The sequence below is a fragment of the Hemiscyllium ocellatum genome, chromosome 17 (assembly GCF_020745735.1).
Source record: "Hemiscyllium ocellatum isolate sHemOce1 chromosome 17, sHemOce1.pat.X.cur, whole genome shotgun sequence".
NCBI lineage: Eukaryota > Metazoa > Chordata > Chondrichthyes > Orectolobiformes > Hemiscylliidae > Hemiscyllium > Hemiscyllium ocellatum.
This window is the reverse complement of record NC_083417.1, coordinates 17002254-17028809: the sequence shown is the minus strand read 5'-3', so window position 1 is coordinate 17028809 and position 26556 is coordinate 17002254. Positions and strand designations below refer to the sequence as shown.

Genomic DNA, 26556 nt, shown 5'->3' with positions numbered 1-26556 from the left:
CTCCGATTGGAGGCGGGGCCTGTTGTCAGGGGCGGAGCGAGTCCGTAGTTAAGGGGCGAGGTACACCTACAGTTAGCATAACCACCTCCGATTGGAGGCGGGGCCTGTTGTCAGGGACGGAGCCAGTCTGTAGTTAAGGGGCGGGGTCCACCTTCGGTGAACATAACCCCCGTTTGGAGGCGGGGCTTGTTGCCTGGGGCGGGGCGGGGCCGGCTGAGTGACAGTGTCGCTATTTCTGGGTGTTTAATTTGCGCGGGAAGGTGTCTCAGGGTTCTGGCGGGTGATTTAAACCCGGGAGGAGGCGGTTAAGAGCAGCCATGGATCCCTCTGAGGTGGAGTTTCTCGCAGAGAAGCAGACTGTGACCATTATTCCCAACTTCAGCCTGGATAAAATCTATTTAATAACCGTGAGTGTACTTTGTCAATTCACTCCCCTGTTTGACTCAAGGGCCTTTGTTTATGTTTTAAAGCACTTCACACAAGGAGCAAGTTTAAACTAAAAGGCTAAATGATAGTGAATTATGTGCAACATGCTGGAAATTTGGAGGAGGTCTTTTCCTACAGCCTGCTGTTATCTCTGTTAGAAAAAATGTAAAATATTCAGAACAAGTGACATTTTCTTCCAAATTAATTTTGGGTCGTTCCAAATTAGACTTTGTTTTTTTAAAAACTTATTTTGTTGCATGAATTGTGAATGAGGAAGGTCCACGTCTTTAAATAGTTTTGATCCTTAATATTGTTCCTGATAATGGGCAATAATTAGGCAAGTGCATATTGACAAGTTTGAAATCCAGACGTAAACAAAAAACTGCAGATGCTGCAGATCTGAAACAAAAACAGGAATTGCCAGAGAAGCTCAGCAGCCTCTAAGCATAGACTGGGGCTGCCATCATGTTAAAGGATAGAGAGGAATTTGTTAAGTGTGTACAAGAAAATTTTCTTCTTCAGAATGTGGATGTGCCTACTAGCGAAGCTGCAAACCCTCGACCTTCTCTTGGGGGGGAAAATAAGGCAGGGCAGGTGACTGAGCTGTCAGTGGGGGCCACTTTGGGGCCAGTGATTATAATTTTATTAATTTTAAAATAGTGATGGAAAAGGATAGACTTGATCTTAAAGTTCTATATTGAAAAGAGGCTAATTTTGACAGTATTAGGCAAGAACCTTCAAAAGTTGATTGAAGGCAGATATTTGCAGGTAAAGGGATGGCTGAGAAGTGGAAAGCCTTCAAAAATGAGATAACAAGAATCCAGAGACAGTATGTTCCTGTTCGGGTGAAGGGCATGACTGGTAAGTAAAGAATGTGGGATGACTAGTGAAATTGAGGTTCTGGTCAAGAAAAAGAAGGCAACATATGTCAGGTGTAGAAAGCCGGGATTGAGTGGATCCCGAGAAGAATATAAGGGAATCCAGAATAAACTTAAAATGGAAATTAGGAGGGCAAAAGGGGACATGAGATAGCGTTGGCAAATAGGGTTAAGGAGAATTCAAAGGGACACTACAAATACATTAGGGACAAAAGAGTAACTAGGGAGAGAATAGGGCCCCTTAAAGATCAGCAAGGCCATCTGTGTGGAGCCACAAGTGCTAGGTGAGATACTAAATTAGTATTTTGCATCAGTGCTTACTGTGGAGAAGGATATGGAAGCTAGAGAACTTGGGCAAATAAATAGCAATATCTTGAAAAGTGCCTATATTACACAGGAGGAGGTGCTGGACATCTTAAAACACAAAAGTGGGATAAATTCCCGGACCTGATCAGGTGTACCCTCGAACAGTGTAGGAAGCTTGGGAAGTGATTGCTGGGCAGGTTGCTGAGATGTTTTTATCATTGATAGCCATGGTTGAGGCCCCTGAGACTGGAGGTTGGCTACTGTTGTGCTGTTGTTTAATAAAAGGTAGTAAAGAAAAGCCAGGGAACGATAGACCAGTGAACCTGACATCAGTGGTGAGCAAGTTAGAGTCATAGAGATGTACAGTTTGCAAACAGACCCTTTGGTCCAACCTGTCCATGCTGACCAGATATCCCAACCCCATCTAGTCCCACCTGTCAGCGCCTGGCCCATATCCCTCCAAACTCTTCCTATTCATATACCCATCCAAATGCCTCTTTAATGTTGCAATTGTACCAGCCTTCACCACATCCTCTGGCAGCTCATTCCATACACGTACCACCCTCTGCGTGAAAAAGTTGCCCCTTAGATCTCTTTTATATCTTTCCCCTCTCACCCTAAACCTTTGCCGTCTACTTCTGGAGTCCATGACCCCAGGCAAAAGACTTTGTCTATTTATCCTATCCACGCCCAGCATAATTTTGTAAACCTCTATAAGGTTACCCCTCAGCCTCCTATGCTCCAGGGAAAACAGTCCCAGCCTGTTCAGCATTTCCCTGTAGCTCAGATCCTCCAACCCTGGCAACATCCTTGTAAATCTTTTCTGAACCCTTTCAAGTTTCACAACATCTTTCCGATAGGAAGGAGACCAGAATTGCACACAATATTCCAACTGTGGCCTAACCAGTGTCCTGTACAGCCTCAACATGACCTCCCAACTCCTGTACTCAATACTCTGACCAGTAAAGGAAAGCATACCAAACACCTTCTTCACTGTCCTGTCTACCTGCGACTCCACTTTCAAGGAGCTATGAACCTGCACTCCAAGGTCTCTTTGATCAGCAACACTCCCTAGGACCTTACCGGTAAGTGTATAAATCCTGCTAAGATTTGCTTTCCTAAAATGCAGCAGCTTGCATTTATCTGAATTAAACTCCATCTGCCACTTCTCAGCCCATTGACCCATCTAGTCCAGATCCTGTTGTAATCTGAGGTAACCCTCTTCGCTGTCTACTTCACCTCCAATTTTGGTGTCATCTGCAAACTTACTAACTGAACCTCTTATGCTCACATCTAAATCATTTACGTAAATGATAAAAAGTAGAGGGCCCTGCAACCATCTTTGTGGCACTCCACTGGACACAGGCCTCCAGTCTGAAAAACAACCCTCCACCACCACCCTCTGTCTTCTACCTTTGAGCCAGTTCTGTATCCAAATGGCTAGTTCTCCTTGTATTCCATGAAATCTTACCTTGCTAATCAGTCTCCCATGGGGAACCAAATTGAAGGCCTTGCTGAAGTCCATATAGATCACATCTACTGCTCTGCCTTCATCAATCCTCTTTGTTATTCTTCAAAAAACTCAATCAAGTTTGTGAGACATGATTTCCCACGCACAAAGCCATGTTTACTATCCCTAATCATTCCTTGCCTTTCCAAATACATGTACATCCTGTCCCTCAGGATTCCCTCTAACAACATGCCCACCACCGAGGTCAAGCTCACCAGTCTATAGTTCCCTGGCTTGTCTTTACTGCCCTTATTAAACAGTGGCACCACGTTCGCCAACCTACAGTCTTCCGGCACCTCACCTATGACTATCGATGATACAAATAACTCAGCAAGAGGCCCAGCTTCTCTAGCTTACCACAGAGTTCTCGGGTACACCTAATCAGGCCCTGGGGATTTATCCACCTTTAACCGTTTCAAGACATCCAGCACTCCCTCCTCTGTAATCTGGACATTTTGCAAGATGTCACCATCTATTTCCCTACAGTCTATATCTTCCATATCCTTTTCCACAGTAGATACTGATGCAAAATATTGATTTAGTATCTCCCCCATTTTCTGTGGCTCCACAAAAGGCCACCTTGCTGATCTTTGAGGGGCCCTATTTTCTCCCTAGTTACCCTTTTGTCCTTAATATATTTGTAAAACCCCTTTCGATTCTCCTTAATTCTATTTGCCAAAGCTATCTCATGTCCCCGTTTTGCCCTCCTGATTTCCCTCTGAAGTATACTCCTACTTTCTTTATACTCTTCTAAGGATTCACTTGATCTGTCCTGTCTGTACTTGACATATGCTTCCTTCTTTTTCTTAACCAAGCCCTCAATTTCTTTAGTCATCCAGCATTCCCTATACCTACCAGCCTTCCCTTTCATCCTGACAGGAATATACTTTGTCTGGATTCTAGTTATCTCATTTCTGAAGGCTTCCCATTTTCCAGCCATCCCTTTACCTGCAAACATCTGCCTCCAATCAGCTTTTGAAAGTTCTTGCCTAATATTGGCCTTTCTCCAATTTAGAACTTCAACTTTTAGATCTGGTCTATCGTTTTCCATCACTATTTTAAATAGAATAGAATTATGGTCACTGGCCCCAAAGTGCCCCACCCCTGACACCTCAGTCACCTGCCCTGTCTTATTTCCCAAGAGTAGATCAAGTTTTGCACCTTCTCTAGTAGGTACATCCACATACTGAATCAGAAAATTGTCTTGTATGCACTTAAGAAGTTCCTCTCCATCTAAACCTTTAACACTATGGCAGTCCCAGTCCATGTTTGGAAAGTTAAAATCCCCTACCATAACTACCCTATTATTCTTACAGATCTCCTCACAAGTTTGTTTCTCAATTTCCCTCTGACTGTTGGGGGGTCCATAATATAATCCCAATAAGGTGATCATCCCTTTCTTATTTCTCAGTTCCACCCAAATAACTTCCCTGGTTGTATTTCTGGGAAAATCCTCCCTTAGCACAGCTGTAATGCTATCCCTTATCAAAAATACCACCCCCCCCTCTCTGTCTTGCCTCCCTTTCTATCCATTTGTATCCTGGAACATTCAGCTGCCAGTCCTGCCTATCCCTGAGCCATGTTTCCGTAATTGCTATGATATCCCAGTCCCATGTTCCTAACCATGCCCTGAGTTCATCTGCCTTCCCTGTTAGGCCCCTTGCATTGAAATAAATGCAGTTTAATTTATTAGTCCTACCTCGTCCCTGTCTGCCCTGACTGTTTGACTCACTTCTGTTCTCAGCTGCACCACTCTCCGATCGATCTCTTTCCTCGCTATCTCCCTGGGTCCCACCCCCACCCCCTACCAGTTTAAATTCTCCCAAGCAGTTCTAGCAAATTTCCCTGCCAGTATATTAGTCCCCTTCCAAGTTAGGTGCAATCCGTCCTTCTTGTACAAGTCACTTCTACCCCAGAAGAGATTCCAATGATCCAAAAATGTGAATCCTTCTCCCATGCACCAGCTCCTAAGCCATGCATTCATCTGCTCTATCCTCGTATTCCTGCCCTCATTAGTTTGTAGCACTGGGAGTAATCCAGATATTACTACCCTTGAGGACCTCCTTTTTAAATTTCTACCTAACTCTCTGTAATCTCCCTTCAGAATCTCAACCTTTTCCCTTTCAATGTCATTGGTTTCAATTTGGACAATGACCTCCTGCTGGCTCCTCTTCCCCCATGAGAACATTCTGCACCCTCTCTGAGACATCCTTGATCCTGGCACCAGGGAAACAACACACCATTCTGCTTTTTCTCTGCTGGCCACAGAAACGTCTGTCTGTATCTCTGACTACAGAATCCCCTAACACAATTGATCTCTTGGAAGCCGACATACCCCTCGTTGCATTAGAGCCAGTCTCAATACCAGAAACTTGGCTGTTTGTGCTACGTTCCCCTGAGAATCCATCATCCCCTACATTTTCCAAAACAGCAGACCTGTTTGAAATGGGTATATCCACAAAAGACTCCTGCTCTAGGTGCTGACCTCTCTTACCCTTCCTGGAGTTAACCCATCTATGTGATTGTCTCTGAGACTTTCCCCCCCTTTCTATAACTGCCATCCATCACATACTGTTGCTGTTGCAAATTCTTCATCGCTTCTATCTGTCTCTCCAACCGATCCACTCGACCTGATAAGATTCGCATCCAACAGCATTTATGGCAGATATAATCCACAGTAATCCTTAAACTCTCTTTAAACTCGCACATCTGACAAGAAGTACATATCACTGCAAAGGCCATTTTTGCTCCTTCACAATCTACAGACCCAGAAAATAACACCGTCTTATCCATCTATAAAACACTGCCCCAGGTTAAATTAATAGCGATGGCTTATATTTTAAGTTTAATGAAGAGACTTATCTCCAAAAACACATAATCAAGAAAGAATCCACTATACTCACTACTGCAGCTTTTCTCTTGGACAGACTTAAAACAACAATTAATTTATCTGATTCTGTGCTGTGAACCTCACCCAGCAGTTCCTCCAAGATTAGTTGTGAATTTCACTGTTTGTTAATTTTCCCAGATGCACTCCGATGTCCAGCAATACATGAATTCAAACAGCAAAGGCGGTAACTGTGCAGATCTTCCTTTCTTTCCCTTCTTCCTTTCCTTTCCTTTCCTTTCCTTTTTTTTCTCTCTCTCTCTCTCTCTTGCACCATCCTCACCATGTGCTTCCTTTGTCTGCTCTTCTCCCTTTTTAAACTGTTGTTGTTTTGACTTTTTTCTTCCCCATAAGTTCCAAAACAATGCAACAGCATATAAAACAGTAATTGCTGCTCCTGGAATTCAAGGAAATCACCTCCAGCACATAAAATACCTCAAAAAAGGAGCAGCTCTTACAGCCAGAAATTTTTCCCATCCTCCATCTTGGATTACCCAGAATGCAAATCATAGAGGTGTGCAGCACAGAAACAGACCCTTCAGTTCAACTTGTCCATGCTGACCAGATATCCTAACCTAATGCATCCCATTTGCCAGCACTTGGCCCATATCCCTCTAAACCCTTCCTACTCATACCCTTTCAGATGCCTTTTAAATGTTGTAATTGTACCAGCCTCCATCACCTCCTCTGACAGCTCATTCCATGCACGCACTACCCTCTCAGTGAAAAAGTTGCCCCTTACGTCCCTTTTATATCTTTCCCCTCTTGACCTAAACCTATGTCCTCTAGTTCTGGACTCCCCACCCCAGGGAAAAGACTTTGTCTATTTACCATATCCATGCCCCTCATGATTTTATGACCAAAGTTGGACCAAAGGGTCTGTTTCCATGTTGTACATTTCTACAACTGAGGTCTGGCGAAAATGTGGAGAGAGAGAAAAGCAGAGTTAATCTTTCAATTCTGATTAACCTTCAGCAGTGCTAGTCAAAGATGGCTTATAAGTTTTCATTTAAGAAGGAGGTTGAGAGGTGACTTAATTGAGACATATAAGATAATCAGAAGTTTAGATAGATTGGACAATGAGAGCCTTTTATCCTCTGATGGCAATGGCTTGCACGAGGGGAAATAGCTTTAAATTGAGGGGTGATAGATGTAGGTCAGATGTGAGAGGTAGTTTCTTTACTCAGTAGGGGAGTGGAATGCACTGCCTTCAACAGTAGTAGCCTCGCCAACTTTAAGGGCATTTATATGGTCATTGGATAGGCATATGGACAAGAATAGAGTAGTGTAGGTTAGATGGGCTTCAGATTGGTTCCACGGGTCGGCACAACACAAAGGGCCTGTACTGTGCTGTAGTGTTCTATATTCTGAAGATAGTGCGTGTCTGTGTCTGTCTGCGCGTCTGTGTGTTGAGAGCCTAAAGAAGGAGAGGATTGATGGAGACGAGTCCAGGGAGAGAGAGAGAGACTGAAAGTTAGGCACAAAAGGAGATAAATAATGGTAAGCCGGGGTGAAAGAAAAGTGGATAGTGGGGACCACATATAGGTGAACATAGGTAGGTTGTGCTGAAAGCAGCCCATGTCATCTCCGCCTGTGCTGTGGAGGTGGGTTTAGGAGGTGTTCAGGTTCTAAAATTGTTGAACTGGCTATTGAGGTTCGCAGGCTTCCCAAGTGGAAAATGGCATGCTGTTATTCCTGCCAATACACTATTCTGTTCCCTGGCCAACCTTTCTCTGTTGTGTTTGCTGCAGTGCTCCAGGGAGGCTCATGCAAGTTGAAAGAAAAACATCTCATTTTCCACTTGGGGACCCTGCAACCTTCAGTAGCAAATTCAAAAGTTTTTTGATCTGAGCACCTCCTTCCATATCTCTTACCCACCCCTACACTTCGGGCTCTGAGATGACATCGATTCATAGAGCATGGATCCTTTGGTCCAACTCTTCTGGACCAACCAGACATCCCAATCTGACCTCTCCCTATTTGCCAGCATTTGGCCCATATCCATCTAAAGCCTTCCTGTTCATATACGCACCCAGAGGCCTTTTGTATGTTGTAATTATACCTGTCTCCACCACTTCCTCTGGGTGTTTCTTCCTTGTCATCATTACTTGTGCATGCTTTTACGTATAAAAGCAGTGTATTAATTTGTGTCTTTGAAATGTCCTAAAATGTTTAATGACTATCTAATCATTTTGACAAGTACTTTTTTCTTATAAGCAAATATGCCAGTTATATTGCAAGGCTCCAAAAGTAGTGCAAAGATAAATTAATACTTAATTCACTTCAGGTGATGTTAAATTTTATGCATTAATTTGATTTCCGTAAACTCTAGCCAATCCAGTTCGATGGGCTGAATGGCTGCCTTCCAAGTCCATATGATTTTGTTGTGCTTTTGCTGGCCTTTGTACACAGGGAGATTTGGGACCGTTCAATCCAGGGCTTCCAGTCGATGTACCTGTCTGGCTCGCTATTAATCTGAAACAGCGACAGAAGTGTAGGATTGTGGTTCCAGATTGGATGGATGTGGGTGAGTTATTTTGAGTGTTTGAGATTTAGGTAGAGTATTGTGTGTAAGTTTGCAGTGTATTTGGTTTTAGGGGTGGGCTGTTGCTGTTGGAGAATCCTCCATAGGTGTCTCAGTCTGTGACTGCCAGGGTGGTGACTCTTTTCCAAATTCACGTTAATCCCCGGCTGGTTCTGGAACTTGTTATGGGAATAATTCCCTTGGTGTTCTGCTGAAAGCGTTTCTCCCCTTTCTGCTGCTGTCTCCATTTACAGTGGCTTGTGATTTTCCTAGTGAAAAGAAAGGTGTTGGAGGCTTTGCCCATTTGGTGTTGGTTGGCTCTGCTGTTGAGTGGCTGCCACTTGACAAAAATGCCTTGAAGTTGCTCCTTGTAAGTGTTGGTTGTGGTTGAATCAACAACTTGACAATGTGCTATTCAGTCCAAAGTCACTCTTCTCAAACGCTGCAGCTTTGAAAAGGAAAGCTGTTGTTTGTATAGTAGCAACCTTTGCGTCTTCAGAACATCAACAGATGTTCCACTGCCAATGCTGTACCTTCTGGAAAACTGGTTCCTGCTGCAGCTATCACATTGGTCTTCCTGGGAGTCAAGCCAAGGGAAATAATGGGCCTGGACAGAATCCCAGCTGTATACCTAGATCCTGTGCGGACTAACTGGTAGAGGCATCCACTGACACCTTCAACCTCTCCCTCCTTCTATAAGCTGAAGTCCCCACCTGCCTCGAAGGTTTTTTGAAGAAGTAACAAAGGATTGAGGGTAGAGCGATAGATGTGATCTATATGGACCTCAGTAAGGCGTCTGATCGGGTTCCTCATGGGAGACAGGTTAGCAAGGTTAGATCTCACAGAATACAGGGAGAACTAGCCATTTGGACACAGAACTGGCTCGAATAGGGAGAGTTTGGAGCGATATCGGCTGGGTGCTGGTAGATTGGGTTGGGATATCTGGTCAGCATGGATGGTTTGGACTGAAGGGTCTGTTTATATGCTCTCTATCTCTGACTCTAAGGCCACCATTATCCCAGTACCTAAGAAAGTGTATGCAACATGCCTTAATGACTACTGCCCAATGGCTTTGACTTCCATAATCATGAAGTGCTTCGGGAGGCTGGTCATGGCCTGCATTAACCCTAGTCTCCCAACTTGCCTTGATCTCCTGTAATTTGCCCACCGATGTAGCAGGTCCACGGTGGACACCATTTCCCTAGCCCTGCATTTATCCCTGGAACATCTGGACAACAAGGACACCTGTCAGATTCCTGCACATCAACTACAGCTCCAACACCATAATCCCCTCCAGACTGATCTCAAAACTAAGTCCTTGGTCTCTGCTCCGCCCTCTGCAACTGGATCCTCAGCTTCCTGACCCACAGACCACAATCAGTGAAGACAGACAACTGCACCTCCTCCACAATAACACTCAACACTAGAGCTCCCCAAGATGCGTTCTTAATCCCCTACTGTACTCCCTGCACACTCGCAATTGTGCAGCCAAGTCGCAAACAAACTCCATCTAAACGTTTGCTGACAACACCACCACCATAACAAGGATGAGTGAGAATATAGAAAGGTGATAGCGGGCTTGGTGTTGTGATGCAGTGATAATAACCTCTCACTCAATGTCGGCAAAGCTAAAGAACTGACCATTGACTTCGGAAAGAAAGGAGAAGAACACATCCCCATCTACATAAACAGAGAGGAGGTCGAGAGTGTCCAGTTCCTCTGAGTGATGATAACTGACAACCTGTCCTGGACTTCTCATGTAGGTGTGATGGTCAAGAAGGCACAATAATGCCTCTTCTGAAAGTGGATGAGGAAATTTGGCATATCCATAACGAGTGAAGCTGAAAATGTGTTGCTGGTTAAAGCACAGCAGGTTAGGCAGCATCTCAGGAATAGGGAATTCGACGTTTCGAGCATAAGCCCTTCATCAGGAATGAGAGAGAGTAGCCAAGCAGGCTAAGATAAAAGGTAGGGAGGAGGGACTTTGGGGGAGGGGCGATGGAGGTGGGATAGGTGGAAGGAGGTCAAGGTGAGGGTGATAGGCCGGAGTGGGGTGGGGGCGGAGAGGTCAGTAAGGAGATTGCAGGTTAGGAGGGCGATGCTGAGTTGAGGGAATCGACTGAGACAAGGTGGGGGGAGGGGAAATGAGGCATAACGACCCTCACAACTTCTACAGATGCACCATCGAAGGCATACTATCGGGGTGCATGACAGCCTGGTACAGCAACGGACTGTGAGAAACTACAGAAGGTTGTGTGCATAACCCAGACCATTATGGAAGCCAACCTCCCATCCATGGACTCCATTTACACAGCATTGCAGCAGAAAGGCTGTCAACATCATCAAAGACCCCTCCCACCCCAGTAATGCTCTCCTACAACCTCTTCATTCAGGCAGAAGATACAGAAGCTTGAACACATGCACCAGCAGGTTCAAGACCAGTTTCTTGCCTGCAGTTATTAGACTAAGGAATGGACTGTCTCTAACTTAAGATAATGTTGACCTTGTTCATTTTAATCATATCTAGCACAAATCCTGTGCAATATAACCTGTATGCCTCACTATGTCCAAGTTTTCTTTCGCCCTATGATCTGTATGACCTTGCTTACTGTGCCTGTACTGTTCACAAACAAAGCCTTTCACTGTACTTGGGTAATGTGACAATAAATCAAATCCAATCCAACTAAGTTAAATATATAATCATTTTGTTACTTTTAGACAAACTTGAACAAATCAAGGAACAAGAACGTAAAGAAGAAACCTTCACCCCGATGCCCAACCCACATTACATGGAACTGACTAAGTTGTTGTTGAAACAGTAAGTTCTTCCTAGATCCAGAAAATGTACAATGGTACTTTTTTTCTTTTTGAGTTCTCCTTCTAAACATCTAAGCTTGTTGTTGGAATTCAGTTTAGTTGCTAATGTCTCTTCCCATTGACCCTTGCCCAGCGTGTCACCCTTTGCAATGAGAATTGGCAACCTTACTTATGATGGGTTGATGTCTGAACCAATTCTGGTGCGATCAGCGGTATCTGTCCTCGTGTGAGCACACATATTTGCACAGGCACAAATGCATAAGAGTGACATGTATGTGCAAAGATAAATGTATACAAGCATGCTGTTAGAATTGTAACTGAAGCTATTTTTAATTCTCTCCTTCAGTCAGCTCATTGTGGTACCACAGTGCTGACTGAGGTCAGTATTGAGTGGGGCTGAAATTAATACCATAGCCACATTGAATGTTGCCATTGTTTTGATTCATAGATTAAAACTGCTTAAAGTGTAATGTGAACCACAGCTGGAACAGTAAAAGTCTTTGCATTTGATAGCCATCAAAGTTTGAAGACCCTTTTCTTATATGTTGACCAAGTTGGTTTCACCTTGCATCAAATCTATAGGACATGAGTTGGTACTTTGATTTGCCCACATCCCCCAGTACTGATGTCAGCAGGGACTCCAGCCGTGGATCAGTTAGCCCTTTCCTCCTCATTTCCTCAGAATTCCAACCAAGCTGAAAGGGCAAACAAGGAGATACTGTGCATATCTTGCAATGGCCAATTTGAAGCTGCATTGACTTAGGCACAGGAGCAGTTCGACTGGCATTAGGCCGAATAGAGAGGATAAAAGGCGAACCTTTCTTTCTTACTGTGCAGGTTTGAAGCCTCTAACTTCACGAATATCCAAGCATATTCTTGCTTGGGAGATTGATGTGTATTTTCTTGTATGGGATGTGGGCATTGCTGGCAAGGCCAGTATTTGTTGGCTGTCACTAAATACCATTGAACTGAGTTGCTTGCTATGCCATTGCTGTGGCTCTGGAGTTGTATGTAGACCAAACCAAGTAAGGATGACCGATTTCCTTCCCTGAAGGACGTCAATAAACCAGATGGGTTTGTATGGCAATTGACAACGGTTACATGATCATCATAAGTCTGGCTTTTAATTCTTGATTTTTATTGAATTCTAATTTTACCGTCTGCCTTGATAGAATTTTTAAACTCATTTATCTCCAGAACATTAGCCTGGGGTTCTGATTACTAATCCAGTGACATTACCATTATGCTGCCCTCTTTCCGCCATGATTAATACTGTACACATACTTTATTTTACGAATTACTTTTAGGAAGATAGCCATTCTTTGCACACCTGTGACCACTCAATGACTTCAATTGCAAATGACGCAGAAATTCCCATGCACCTATGGACTGATGCTTTTCAGACACTGATGTCTACAGTAATCCCACCCCCATACCCTTAGGGTATACGTTCCAAGACCTACTGCAGAAGCCCAAAACTGCAGATAGGAGCGAACCTATTCATTTTACATGGGAAATGTACCTTCCCAGCAACCCCACAGTCCCTGGTTCCAGAAGGTTCTCTTTAATATGTTCAGGTCACAGGTAACTAAAACTGCGGAAAACAATTCCGTGGAAACGGGGGTCGCCCTGTATTTAGAGTACAGCTCCCATGCACCATGAAGCAAAGTTTGGGAGAAGATTTGTAGCTCGGGTGCTCGTTGTTGTGGTTCTGTTCGCCGAGCTGGGAATTTGTGTTGCAGACGTTTTGTCACCTGCCTAGGTGACATTCTCAGTGCTTGGGAGCCTCCTGTGAAACATTTCTGTGATGTTTCCTCCGGCATTTATGGTGATTTGTTTCTGCCGCTTCCGGTTGTCCGTTCCAGCTGCCCGCTGAAGTGGTCGGTATATTGGGTCCAGGTCGATGTGCTTATTGATTGAATCTGTGGATGAGTGCCATGCCTCTGGGAATTCCCTGGCTGTTCTCTGTTTGGCTTGTCCTATAATAGTGTTGTTGTCCCAGTCGAACTCATGTTGCTTGTCATCTGCGTGTGTGGCTACTAAGGATAGCTGGTCGTGTTGTTTCGTGGCTAGTTGGTGTTCATGGATGCGGGTCGTTAGCTGTCTTCCTGTTTGTCCTATGTAGTGTTTTCTGCAGTCCTTGCATGGGATTTTGTACACTACATTGGTTTTCCTCATGCTGGGTATCGGGTCCTTTGTCCTGGTGAGTTGTTGCCTGAGAGTGGCTGTTGGTTTGTGTGCTGTTATGAGTCCTAGTGGTCGCAGTAGTTTGGCTGTCAGTTCAGAAATGTTTTTGATGTATGGTAGTGTGGCTAGTCCTTTGGGTTGTGGCATGTCCTTGTTCTGTTGTCTTTCCCTTAGGCATCTGTTGATGAAATTGCGCGGGTATCTGTTTTTGACGAATACATTGTATAGGTGTTCTTCTTCGTCTTTTTGCAGTTCTGGTGTGCGGAAGTGTGTTGTGGCCCTTTTAAACAGTGTCTTGATGCAACTTCTTTTGTGTGTGTTGGGGTGGTTGCTTTCGTAGTTCAGGACTTGGTCTGTGTGTGTGGCTTTCCTGTATACTTTTGTGGTGAATTCTCCGTTAGGTGTTCTCTGTACTATCACGTCTAGGAATGGGAGTTGGTTGTCCTTTTTCTTCCCCTCTAGTGAATTGGATTCCTGTGAGTGTGGCATTGATGATCTGGTGTGTGTTCTCTATTTCTGTGATTTTAATGATTACGAAGGTATCATCTACAAATCTGACCCAGAGTTTGGGTTGAATTTGCAGTAAGACTGTTTGTTCTAACCTTTTGGAGTCAAAGCAGAAGCGGTAATGCAGAGATGGGTGAGCTCATGGGTGTGCCGTTGATTTGTTCATATATTTGGTTGTTGAATGTGAAGTGTGTTGTGAGGCACAGGTCCAGTTGTTTGACTATGCCGTCTTTGTTGATAGGTTTTCTGTCCTGTTATCTTTTCTGTATGTCCAGCAGGTTGGCTATTGTTTCTCTGGCTAGAGTTTTGTCGATAGAGGTGAACAGTGCCGTTACATCGAATGAGACCATGGTTTCTTCCTTGTCTATGTGTATATTTCTGATGTCCAAGAATTCCTGTGTTGACTGTATGGAGTGTCTGGATCTGCTGATCAGGTGTTTCAGTTTCTGCTGTAGTTCTTTAGCCAGTTTGTTTGATGGTGTCCCTGGTAGTGATACTATGGGTCTGAGTGGGATGTCTGGTTTGTGTACTTTAGGTAGTCCGTAGAATCTGGGGGTGGTGTTGCTTTCAGGTTTCATTCTCTGCAGGTTAAACCTGGTTATCTGTCCGTTTTTGTTGTAGGTTCCTCAGTGTATTGTTTATCCTATTGGTGAGCTGTGAGTAGCCACACATGCAGATGACAAGCAATGTGAGTTCGACTGGGACAACACTACTATTATAGGACAAGCCAAACAGAACAGCCAGGGAATTCCTAGAGGCATGGCACTCATCCACAGATTCAATCAATAAGCACATCGACCTGGACCCAATATACCGGCCACTGCAGCGGACAGCTGGAACTGACAACCGGAAGCAGCAGGTACAAATCATTATAAATGCCAGAGGAAACATCACAGAAGCGCTTCACAGGAGGCTCCCAAGCACTGAGAATGTCACCTAGACAGGGGCCGAAACGTCTGCAACACAAATTCCCAGCTCAGCGAACAGAATCACAACACCGTGAAGCAAGTTTAAAATTATCCGAAGTAACTATGAAGTAGTTATACCAAAACAAATGGCCATCAACATGTGATCTTTAATTAATCGAGTGTGGACTTTAAGAGGATTTTTTTTTATATCAAAGCCTGGTTAGAATGTCAAATTCATTACCATTTTGGAGTTGGGCTTGAGGCACATGGCATAGATGGATTTCAGGAAGATGTGACTTATACACAGGAGGGAGATGGGAATAGAAGGCTATGCTAGCATGATGAAGGCTATGCTAGCATGCTTCCTTCCCCAGCTAGCAGAAAAACTGAACCGGTTGGTCAGAGTCTTGTTACTGGCTATAAACTTTGAGAACGAAGGAAGACACTCCTGAGTCTGTCATTAAGTCCTGCACGAATTGTGCTTGTATAGCGTGTAGTTTATTAGGGTACAATATAGCTAGAAGGGGTAGTGATTTAAAGGGCATACCAGTGGCTGTCTGAAACCGTATAGTAAGCATTTCAGAAAACTCCATAAGTCAAAGGAAAGCACAAAGAGAGGATTGAAAATTGCATCCACAAACCCAAAAATTTATCTTTCTATAAAAAAACTAGGATGCAACAATGAGTGGTGATGTAGTTCTAAGTGTATTTGCTCTTCCCAGTGCCTCTGACAATATTCCCAAAGCCGACGAAATCCGGACCTTGGTCAAAGATACTTGGGATACTCGCATTGCAAAGCTGCGGTTATCTGCAGATAATTTTGTGAGTCAACAGGAGGTGCATGCAAAGGTAAGGTTCTTTTGATGTTTTTTTCCCCCAAATTTAGCACCCATCCGATTCCAACTTGAAAATCTGACACTCCGTCTACAATTTGATACATAATTGTAAATATATAGAACCCTTTTTAGCTTAGAAGATCATCTGAGACTTCATTAACGATCAGCGAAGAAAAATAAAGGCTGATGAGACCAAGGAAAGATTCTGAAGAGTGATCAATTAAGCTTCAATAAAAGGGTGTAGGAAAAGGAGAGCTGTTTAGTGAAGGATTAGCAAAGATGTACAAGAGGCCATAATTTGGAGAGTTTGAGGAACCTGTATGATGCAATTTTTAACTCTCAACCACAATAATATGTTGCACTCAAAGCAAAGTGAAATATTCCCTGCTGCTTAAAGGGACATAAGTGCTTGGTGGATTCCAGCAACAACTTCCTTCTGTTCTGAGGTCCTTTCTTTAAAAATGTAAGCCTCTTTATGTAAAGGAAAATATCACTTCTGAATATCTGATCTCATAGCAATTACAGAAACATAGCTCAAGGATGGGCAGGACTGGCAGCTTAATGTTCCAGGATACAAATGCCACAGGAAGAATAGAATGGGAGGCAAATGTGAGGTGCTGCATTTTGGATAAGCAAATCTTAGCAGAACTTATACACTTAATGGTAAGGTCTTAGGGAGTGTTGCTGAACAAAGAGATCTTGGAGTGCAGGTTCATAGCTCCTTGAAAGTGGAGTCACAGGTAGATAGGATAGTGAAGAAGACGTTTGGTATGCTTTCCTTTATTGGTCAGAGTATTGAGTACAGGAGTTGGGAAGTCATGTTGCGGCTGTACAGGACATTGGTTGGGCCACTGTTGGAATATTGCGTGCAATTCTGGTCTCCTTCCTATCGGAAAGATGTTGTGAAACTTGAAAGGGTTCAGAAAAGATTTACAAGGATGTTGCCAGGGTTGGAGGATTTGAGCTACAGGGAGAGGCTGAACAGGCTGGGGCTGTTTTCCCCGGCGCATGGAGGCTGAGGGGTGACCTTAGAGGTTTACAAAATTATATGGGGCATGGATAGGATAAATAGGCAAAGTCTTTTACCTGGGGTCGTGGAATCCAGAACTAGAGGGCATAGGTTTAGGGTGAGAAGGGAAAGATATAAAAGAGACCTAAGGGGCAACTTTTCTACGCAGAGGGTGATACGTGTATGGAATGAGCTGCCAGAAGATATGGTAGAGGCTGGTACAATTGCAACATTTAAAAGGCATTTGGATGGGTATATGAATAGGAAGAGTTTGGAGGGATATGGCCGGGTGCTGGCAGGTGGGACTAGATGGGGTTGGGATATCTGGTCGGCATGGATGGGTTTGACTGAAGGGTCTGTTTTTGTGCTGTACATCTCTATGACTCTAAGAGAAGAGGGGGAGTGTCATTTTTGATAAGGGATAGCATTACAGCTGTGCTGAGGGAGGATATTCCCAGAAATACATCCAGGAAAGTTATTTGGGTGGAAGTGATAAATAAGAAAGGGATGATAACCTTATTGGGATTGTATTATAAACCCCCTAATAGTCAGAGGGAAATTGAGAAACAAATTTATAAGGAGATCTCCGCTATCTGTAAGAATAATAAGGTAGTTATGGTAGGGGATTTTAACTTAGACTGGGACTGCCATAGTGTTAAGGGTTTAGATGGAAAGGAATTTAAGTGTGTACAAGATTATTTTCTGATTCAGTATGTGGATGTACCTACTAGAGAAGGTGCAAAACTTTTCCCACTCTTGGAAAATAAGGCAGGGGAGGTGACTGTGTCGTCTGCGGGAGAGCACTTTGTGCCAGCGATCATAATTCTATTCTATTTAAAATAGTGATGGAAAACGATAGACCAGATTTAAAAGTTGATGTTCTAAATTGGAGAAAGGCCAATTTTGACGGTATTAGGCAAGAACTTTCAAAAGCTGATTGAGGCGAGATGTTCACAGATAAAGGGCAGCTGGAAAATGGGAAGCCTTCAGAAATGAGATAATGAGAATCCAGAGAAAGTATATTCCTGTTAGGGTGAAAGGAAAGGCTGGTAGGTATAGGGAATGCTGGATGACTAAAGAAATTGAGGGTTTGGTTAAGAAAAATAAGGAAGCATATGTAAGGTACAGACATGATCGATCGAGTGAATCCTTAGAGTATAAAGGTAGTAGGAGTATACTGAAGATGAAAATCAGGAGGGCACAAAGGGTACATGAAATGGCTTTGGCAAACTGAGTTATGGAGAATCCGAAGGGTTTTTACAAATACATTAAGGATAAAAGGGTAACTTGGGAGAGAATAGGGCCCGAGTAAAAAGTGAGGTCTGCAGATGCTGGAGATCACAGCTGAAAATGTGTTGCTGGTTAAAGCACAGCAGGTCAGGCAGCATCCAAGGAACAGGAAATTCGACGTTTCAGGCCAGAGCCCTTCATCAGAGAATAGGGCCCCTCAAAGATCAGCAAGGTGGCCTTTGTGTGGAGCCGCAGAAAATGGGGGAGATACTAAATGAGTATTTTGTGTCAGTGTTTACTGTGGAAAAGGATATGGATGATATAGACTGTAGGGAAATAGATGGTGTAATCTTGCAAAATGTCCATATTACAGAGGAGGAAGTGCTGGATGTCTTGAAATGGGTAAAGGTGAATAAATCCCCAGGACCTGATCAGGTGTACCCTAGAAATCTGCAAAGCTAGAGAAGTGATTGCTGGGCCTTTTGCTGAGATATTTGTCTCCGGTGAGGTGCCGAAGACTTGGAGGTTGGCTAACTTGGTGCCACTGTTTGGAAGGGTGGTAAGGACAAGCCAGGGAACTATAGACCAGTGAGCCTGATGTGGGCAAGTTGTTGGAGGGAATCCTGAGGGACAGGATGTACATGTATTTGGAGAGGCAAGGACTGATTCGCGATAGTCAGCATGGCTTTGTGAGTGGCAAATCATGTCTCTCAAACTTGATTGAGTTCTTTGAAGAAGTTACAGAGGATTGATGAGGGCAGAGCAGTAGATGTGATCTATGTGAACTTCAGTAAGGCGTTCGACAAAGTTCCCCATGGGAGACTGACTAGCAAGGTAAGATTTCATGGAATACAGGGAGAACTAGCCATTTGGATACAAAACTGGCTCAAAGGTAGAAGACAGAGGGTGGTGGTGGTGGAGGGTTGTTTTTCAGACTGGAGGCCTGTGACCAGTGGAGTTCCACAAGGGTCAGTACTGGGTCCTCTACTTTTTGTCATTTACATAAATGATTTTGATGCGAGCATAAGAGGTTCAGTTAGTAAGAGGTTCAGATGACACCAAAATTGGAAGTGTAGTGGACAGCGAAGAGGGTTACCTCCGATTACAACCAGATCATGACCAAATGGGTCAAAGGGCTGAGAAGTGGCAGATGAAGTTTAATTGAAATAAATGCGAGGTGCTGCATTTAGGGAAAGCAAATCTTAACAGGACTTATGCACTTAATGGTAAGGTCCGAGGGAGTATTGCTGAACAAAGAGACCTTGGCGTGCAGGTTCATAGCTCCTTGAAAGTGGAGTCACAGGTAGATAGGATAGTGAAGAAGGCATTTGGTATGCTTTCCTTTATTGGCCAGAGTATTGAGTACAGGAGTTGGGAAGTCATGTTGCGGCTGCACAGGACATTGGTTAGGCCACTGTTGGAATATTGCGTGCAATTCTGGTCTCCTTCCTATCGAAAAGATGTTGCGAAACTTGAAAGGGTTCAGAAAAGATTTACAAGGATGTTGCTAGGGTTGAGGATTTGAGCTATAGGGAGAGGCTGAACAGGCTGGGGCTGTTTTCCCTGGAGCGTCGGAGGCTGAGGGGTGACCTTATAGAGGTTTACAAAATTGAGGGGTGTGGATAGGGTAAATAGGCAAAGCCTTTTCCCTGGGGTTGGGGAGTCCAGAACTAGAGGGCATAGGTTTACGGAAGGATATAAAAGAGACCTAAGGGGCAACCTTTTACACAGTGGTACATGTATGGAATGAGCTGCCAGAGGAAGTTGTGGAGGCTAGTACAATTGTAACATTTTAAGAGGCATTTGGATGGATATATGAATAGGAAGGGTTTGGAGGGATATGGGTTGGGTGCTGGCAGGTGGGACTAGATTGAGTTGTGATATCGATTTTGCTGCTCCTCGGATGCTGCCTGAACTGCTGTGCTCTTCCAGCACCACTAATCCAAAATCTGGTTTCCAGCATCTGCAGTCATTATTTGTACCTGGGTTGGGATATCTGGCCGGCATGGACGGGTTGGACCGAAGGGTCTGTTTCCATGCTGTACATCTCTACGACTCTGAATTAATTTTAAGTAGTTTGGACCTTTTTTGTATATTTCCTCTACCACTAGAGGTTGCTGTTCTTCTATGTTACTGATTGTGAGAGCCAGTCTTCAAGGAATGCTCAAACTGTTTTGATTTGAGTTCATTGATTTACTCCTGAAATGTTTAGTGATTTAGCAGCGAGCTCCTCATGCTGTAAATTTGAAACAAAAATTCCTTGTATCCGAGACTTCAGGTACAGAGTAATCCAGCATGGAAACAGACCTTTCGGTCCAACTAGTCCACGCCAACCATTTACATGATAGTTTGGCAGACCTGGGCTGATTCTCCCTCGAAAGGGAGGCTGAGGTGAAAGCTGAAGAAGTTGAAAATCATGACAATTGTGGACAGTAGAGCAGGAGAAAGTGTTCTCATTTCTTTGGAGCAGTGGAGGTTAAGTAGGGAATGGTGATTGAGGTGTATATGTTTGAGGCCCATGGATAGAGTGAATAGAAAGCAGATGGTCCCCCTTCTTGAAGTGCCATGACTTTCATGGCTATGGGCTTCATGCAAGAATGTAGGACTAGTGTAAGGACTAGAGTGTTTTGTCCTGCATGATTCTATGAGACTATTGTTGGGCAGAATAAAGGAAAACCCAATGGGGTATTTTTAAATGTGTAAAGACTTTTTGAGGGAAAAAGAGTAATCTGGGAGACATTGGCACAGTCTTCAATGAGGGGGGAAGAAAGTTGGGCAGAGGCATCAAGGACCAAAGGGCACATACATTGAGGTGATCTACAAAAGGACCAGAGATACTAGGAGGAAGACTGTCAATTGGATGGCAATCTAGAATGTATAGCCTGAGCACATGATGGAGGCAGGTTCAACAGGGGCTTTCAAAAGAAAATTGGATAACTTTCTGAAAAGGCAGAATTTGTAAGAATGGAGTCGGACTAGAGTTGTTCTTGTAGAGAGCCAGCATGGATGTGATGGACCAAGTGGCCTACTTCTGAACTGTATCCAGTGTGTAGTTCTATGTTGACCCCTGTCTCTACTCTCTCACTTTCTACCTCTTGTGCATGTTAAGCCATTTTATTTTCAACAGGCTAATGATAAATGATGGGGGAGGGTGGATTTGAGGTTTGTATTGGTGAGATCTCACTCAGATTCTGGGTGCTTATGCCCTGTATGCCTGTGCATTACAGCCAGGATTCCTGGTTGGCTGGTTTTGCACACTCTTTAAAAATAAGCAATCTCCTCCCTCCTTAAGCTGACAAGGAGAATTGTTGGCTCAGAGGATGATGAGACAGTAGAATGCTTGACTTTATTTTTAAATTTTCTCCAGATTGCAGTGAAGCTGGATCACATGAATGTCTTGAAGGCAGAGGTAGATGGTTTATTGAGAGACAATGGTAGCATGAGGGGAGGCAGGGCACGAGAGCTGAGGCTACACTTGAATCAAGCATGATCTTATCAACAGCAGAGTAGACTGAAGGAATAAATGACCTGCTCCTGCTCGTAACTGTTTTGTATCCCCACCCCTCCAACTGCATGTTTGTATGTTTCCCCAATCTGACTGCTCCCAGGGATGGAGGGGCTACTGTTATTTGAAGCTAGTGATCTCACATTACAGAAGCTGCCTTAAACAGTACCCAGAGATTGGGACCCTTCTACTCCAAATGATCCTATAATATTACATTATTGAATAACAACAGACTGAACAAGGCTATGGAGGAAACATTACTGTTTGAAGCTAATGATATATTCCTAATATGTATTAACCAGGATAATGCCTCTGTATGTACTATTCAGGAGCTATCTAGCCATTATCAGAAATCCAGTGAGCCTTTCACTGGGTTCAAAGCTGCCTCTGAGAGGTTGGAGAACTCCAGTTGGAATTGGGATCAGAATGAATAATCCCGGACCCCTCCTTATTTTACAGTATTAAGGAGTCTCCAAGATAAACAATGGGGGAGGATCCCCACACTTCAAGCAGTGTTGTAATCATTGACTATAACCTGCTGAGACTATGAAAGATGCAGCATAAATGCAAGACCTTCTTACTGTTTGTGTACATGACACAATATTGAATGGTAGAGTTAATGGTCCTGATGTTTTCTCCTTTGACTCAGTATATGTGCTGTAGTACCTGTTACTGAATCCTATTCATACCAGCATATCTCAAACTTCTGTCTGCTGACTATTTAAACTGGGCAAAAGACCCCAGCAGCTGCCTCCTTTCACTTTCTAACATGAGAAAATGTATGTGGAAACAATAAAAAAAACTAGACTGCTTTTTCTCTGCTGAGAGTAAGCATTTTTGATTGAACAGATAAGTCATTATTATTTCATACCAGAAACAAAGTAGAAACATTTTTCACATTCTAATCTTTAAAACTACAAAAGAACATCTTTATTTGAAATGTTTGAATGTGTTGTAGTATGATCTTTTCAAATTAATATTTGATGTTACATCTATGTTTATCAAACCAAATCTACAGTGACGTAAATCTTTTAAAACTGCATTGTTGTTGTTGTTATTCACGCTTGCGTCAATGTGAGCCACAAAGAGAGAAACTGGTCTGGATATGTAATGCCATTTTTCTGGATTAGTGGTGCTGGAAGAGCACAGCAGTTCAGGCAGCATCCAAGGAGCAGCAAAATCGACGTTTCGGGCAAAAGCCCTTCATCAGGAATAAAGGCAGAGAGCCTGAAGCATGGAGAGATAAGCTAGAGGAGGATGGAGGTGGGGAGAAAGTAGCATAGAGTACAATAGGTGAGTGGGGGAGGGGATGAAGGTGATAGGTCAGGGAGGAGAGGGTGGAGTGGATAGGTGGAAAAGGAGATAGGAGGTAGGACAAGTCATGGGGACAGTGCTGAGCTGGAAGTTTGGAACTAGGGTGAGGTGTGGCATGGGGAAATGAGGAAGCTGTTGAAGTCCACATTGATGCCCTGGGGTTGAAGTGTTCCGAGGCGGAAGATGAGGCGTTCTTCCTCCAGGCATCTGGTGGTGAGGGAGCGTCGGTGAAGGAGGCCCAGGACCTCCATGTCCTTGGCAGAGTGAGAGGGGGAGTTGAAATATTGGGCCACAGGGCGGTGTGGTTGATTGGTTCGGGTGTCCCAGAGATGTTTCCTAAAGCGCTCTGCTAGGAGGCGCCCAGTCACCCAATGTAGAGGAGACCGCATCTGGAGCAACGGGTACAATAAATGATATTAGTGGATGTGCAGGTAAAACTTTGATGGATGTGGAAGGCTCCTTTAGGGCCTTGGATAGAGGTGAGGGAGGAGGTGTTGGCGCAGATTTTAGCGCGGTGGCAGGGGAAGGTGCCAGGATGGGAGGGTGGGTTGTAGAGGGGGCGTGGACCTGACCAGGTAGTCACGGAGGGAACGGTCTTTGCGGGAGGCGGAAAGGACTGTTCTGCTTGTTCTCTTGTGGCCTCAGCTATAGCATTGCATTTTGGAACAGCTCAATGACCACCTGAAGGCCCCTGGTGGCCGATGGGTCACACGTCGAGCCATGGTGGGTAACATACTTGGAACCACTGACCTAAGCTCCAGGTTCAGGTTCCCATCTGTTGCTGTTCTGCATCTGTTCAGTTTATAGCCTACAGGGGGAGATCATGAGTTGGCTTTACTCAGTCCTGTGCACAAAGGCAGTGTTTGATTTGTTTTAAAACTTGCATTCCTGGTCCCTGCCTCTTGCTGTGATGTTGTACAACTTGGCTGAGCAGTGAGGCCACCCACATCTGGGTCTGTGAGGGGATGGTGTTTTGTTCCACGTCATTGCCTCTGACTCTGTCTATTTGCAGCTCTGTTGCATTGTCCCCCTGTATCCCTGCCTCAGCGTATCTGCTATTGAAACCATCATCCATGCCTCATTTGCATTCAATTGACTGACTTCTCATGTCCTACCCTTCTATCACTTTGAGATCACCCAAATCTCTGCCACCCACATCTTAACTTGTAGCAAATGCAGACACCCCAACACCCCTGTGCTCACTGATCTATTATAAGTCACCTGAGCAATGTCTCACTTTTAACAATTGTTCTTGCTGTCAAATCCCTCCCCTAGCCTCAATAACCTCCATATCTGTACTCTTTTCCAGCCTCAACACTTCAAGATATTGATGCCTCTTGAACATCCCTGATCTTAATCACAGCAGTGCTGGTATTCGTATCCCAAGCTGCCAGGGCCCGAAAGGGCTGGAATTCCCTCTCAAAGTCTCACCTCTATCTTTCTTAAAATGCTGTATAAAACCAGCTAGTTTGTCCAAGGTTTTGGTCATCTGCCCAAGAATCTGCTCAGTTGGCTTGGTCTGATTTTGTTTTGTAACACTCCTATGCTGAAGGTGCTCCATAAAATTGTCTTTTAATATATTGGGCATGAGAGGGTGTTGCAAGTTTCTGAAATATCTCCAGTTGCTGAGAGAGTTGATCCAAGTGGGACCAGAGCCCTTTTCTATTTGGCGTAGGTAGGGAAAGGTGATGCAAATGGGCACGTGCCCAAAGATTACAGTAATTGTACAAATGGCTAGTTTCCTTTCGGAAAGCTGGAGTCTCCGCTTCACTTGGAAACTGAAGTTGCTGTGCACCTGCAGCTATGTGAGAGCTGTACTAATGGTTCCCAGTGGGAAGAATGGGCATGGCTGACTGGAATATATTTATTTATTTTGTTTTTACAGATTCAGTAGGAACATTTTTAATAACAGTGCAAATTTCTTCTCTCCTGTCTCCCTCCCCTCCTGCAGCTGGACAACCTCACACTGATGGAGATTAACACAATCGGGACTTTCCTTACAGAATCTCTGAATCAGATGCACAGTCTCCGTGCAAACCTTCAGCCTGGGGAGAAGGCTCAGTCACAGGACTATTAAACTGCTTTCTCTAAGGAGGTCATTTCCTTCTTGAAAAGCGTAAAGCTTGGAGGAGAGCAGGTGCCGAGAGAACCAAATTCAGCAAGGAAGGAACGAGCAGGGTGGGATTATTGTGCTGGCAATCTGAAATACTGGCAATATCCCTGCAATGCAAAAGATTAGTGCTTTGATTATTTTCATTACTGTGTCAGAAGTTTCTCTTTTCAGATGCTGACTGAGCAGTGAAAGACTTCTGAAGTTTTTTGTTTCTAATTCTTTTCTGTAGGTTTAATGTTTTCCTAAATAATGTTATATTTTATATTCTGGTTTAAAATATAAAAATGGGTGGCAGTGGAAATATAGTTTTTTAAAAAAACACAAACACAGTAATTTGGTTTATAAATTGATTCTTTAATTGTTTACTCAATATCTCATTGCATCGTAGCCTTACCTGCCATCTTCGTTTAAAATAATAGTTTTGATTGTTCAATTGTGTCTGTGTTTAGTCACATTTTTGACATTCTGGAAAACCTTTTCATGGGGGAACAAAAATCCAGATAGTTGTTGGCTCAATAACTCTGAAGTGAAGATAGTTTCCCTGAGATTTACACAGCCTCACTATTTTGATTCCCACTGTATTTTGAGCCTGTAGCTAGTGATCATAATGATAAGGGAGGAGGAGCTGTTGTTAACTATGTGGATGATAAATAGGAAAATCCAGCAAGGGTTGGATTCTCTGGACTGCTATAAACCTTCATCATTTGAACATAAGTTAAACACTGGATCAGACTTGTCCACATCTGATTTCCTTTTAAATTTACAGTGAATAGTTATTTGTTTGATTGTGGGTCAATTGTTTTAATTCACTTATGGGACATTGGCATCGCTGGCAAGCTGCCATTTATTGCCTGTGCCTAGTTGCCCTTGAGAAAGTGGTGGTTAGCTGCCTTCTTGAGCTGCTGCAGTTCACATGCTGAAGCTTGACCCACAATGGCATTAGGGTGGGAATTCCACGGTTTTGACCCAGCAACCATGAAAGAAAGTCAGGATGGTGAGTGGCTTGGTGGGGAGCTTTCAGGTGGTGGTGTTCACATCTATCTACTGCTTTTGTCATTTCTAGATGGTAGTGGTGGTAGGATTGCTTGCAGTCCAAGGGTCTTTGGTGAATTTCTGCTGTGTATCTTGTAGTTGGTACACACTGCTGCTACTGAGTGTCAGTGGTGGAAGGAGTGGATGCTTATGGATGTGGCGTCAATGAAGTGGGCTGCTTTGTTCTGGATGGTGTCAAGCTTCGTGAGTGTTGTTGGAACTGCTCCCATCCAGGCAAGAAGGGACTATTCTCTCACATTCATTGACTTGTGTCTTGTGGTCAGGCTTTGAGAAGTCAGGATTTATGAGCAGACTGCCTTACATCATCCCTATACCAACTTGACTCTAATCAAAACTGCTCAAACTTTCTAGAAGAGCAGAAAGTCTGATTCTTTTCAGTTGCAAAGAGTGTAAATGAGAGGAGGAGCTTGGTACTTGATGTGCCTCGAATGTTTTAAACTGCAGGCCTTCAGTTTCCATTTTAACCTGTCCATGTATTTGGAGCAACTTTTGTAATTCAATAAGATTCCTGCCTGTGACAATTTCACTATTTTTACAATAAATCTG

General features: G+C 43.8%; 1 protein-coding gene across 1 annotated transcript; it reads left to right on the top strand.

Moving 5' to 3' along the window:
- The first annotated feature begins 258 nt into the window (after positions 1-258).
- On the top strand, positions 259-26556 carry gins2 (GINS complex subunit 2). Its single transcript, XM_060837590.1, has 5 exons — positions 259-407; positions 8420-8534; positions 11250-11349; positions 15673-15799; positions 24796-26556. Exons 1-5 carry the CDS (start codon positions 318-320, stop codon positions 24919-24921), a joined length of 558 nt encoding a protein of 185 aa, XP_060693573.1. The 5' UTR covers positions 259-317; the 3' UTR covers positions 24922-26556.

What these genes read in the sequence shown, in the direction of transcription:
- gins2 (XM_060837590.1), top strand. Translation starts at nt 318, where the DNA reads ATGGATCCCTCTGAGGTGGAGTTTCTCGCAGAGAAGCAGACTGTGACC. An exon ending in TCCAGATTGGATGGATGTGG is followed by an intron (nt 8,535 to 11,249) that starts GTGAGTTATTTT and finishes TGTTACTTTTAG; the next exon opens with ACAAACTTGAACAAATCAAG. An exon ending in ACTAAGTTGTTGTTGAAACA is followed by an intron (nt 11,350 to 15,672) that starts GTAAGTTCTTCC and finishes TGCTCTTCCCAG; the next exon opens with TGCCTCTGACAATATTCCCA.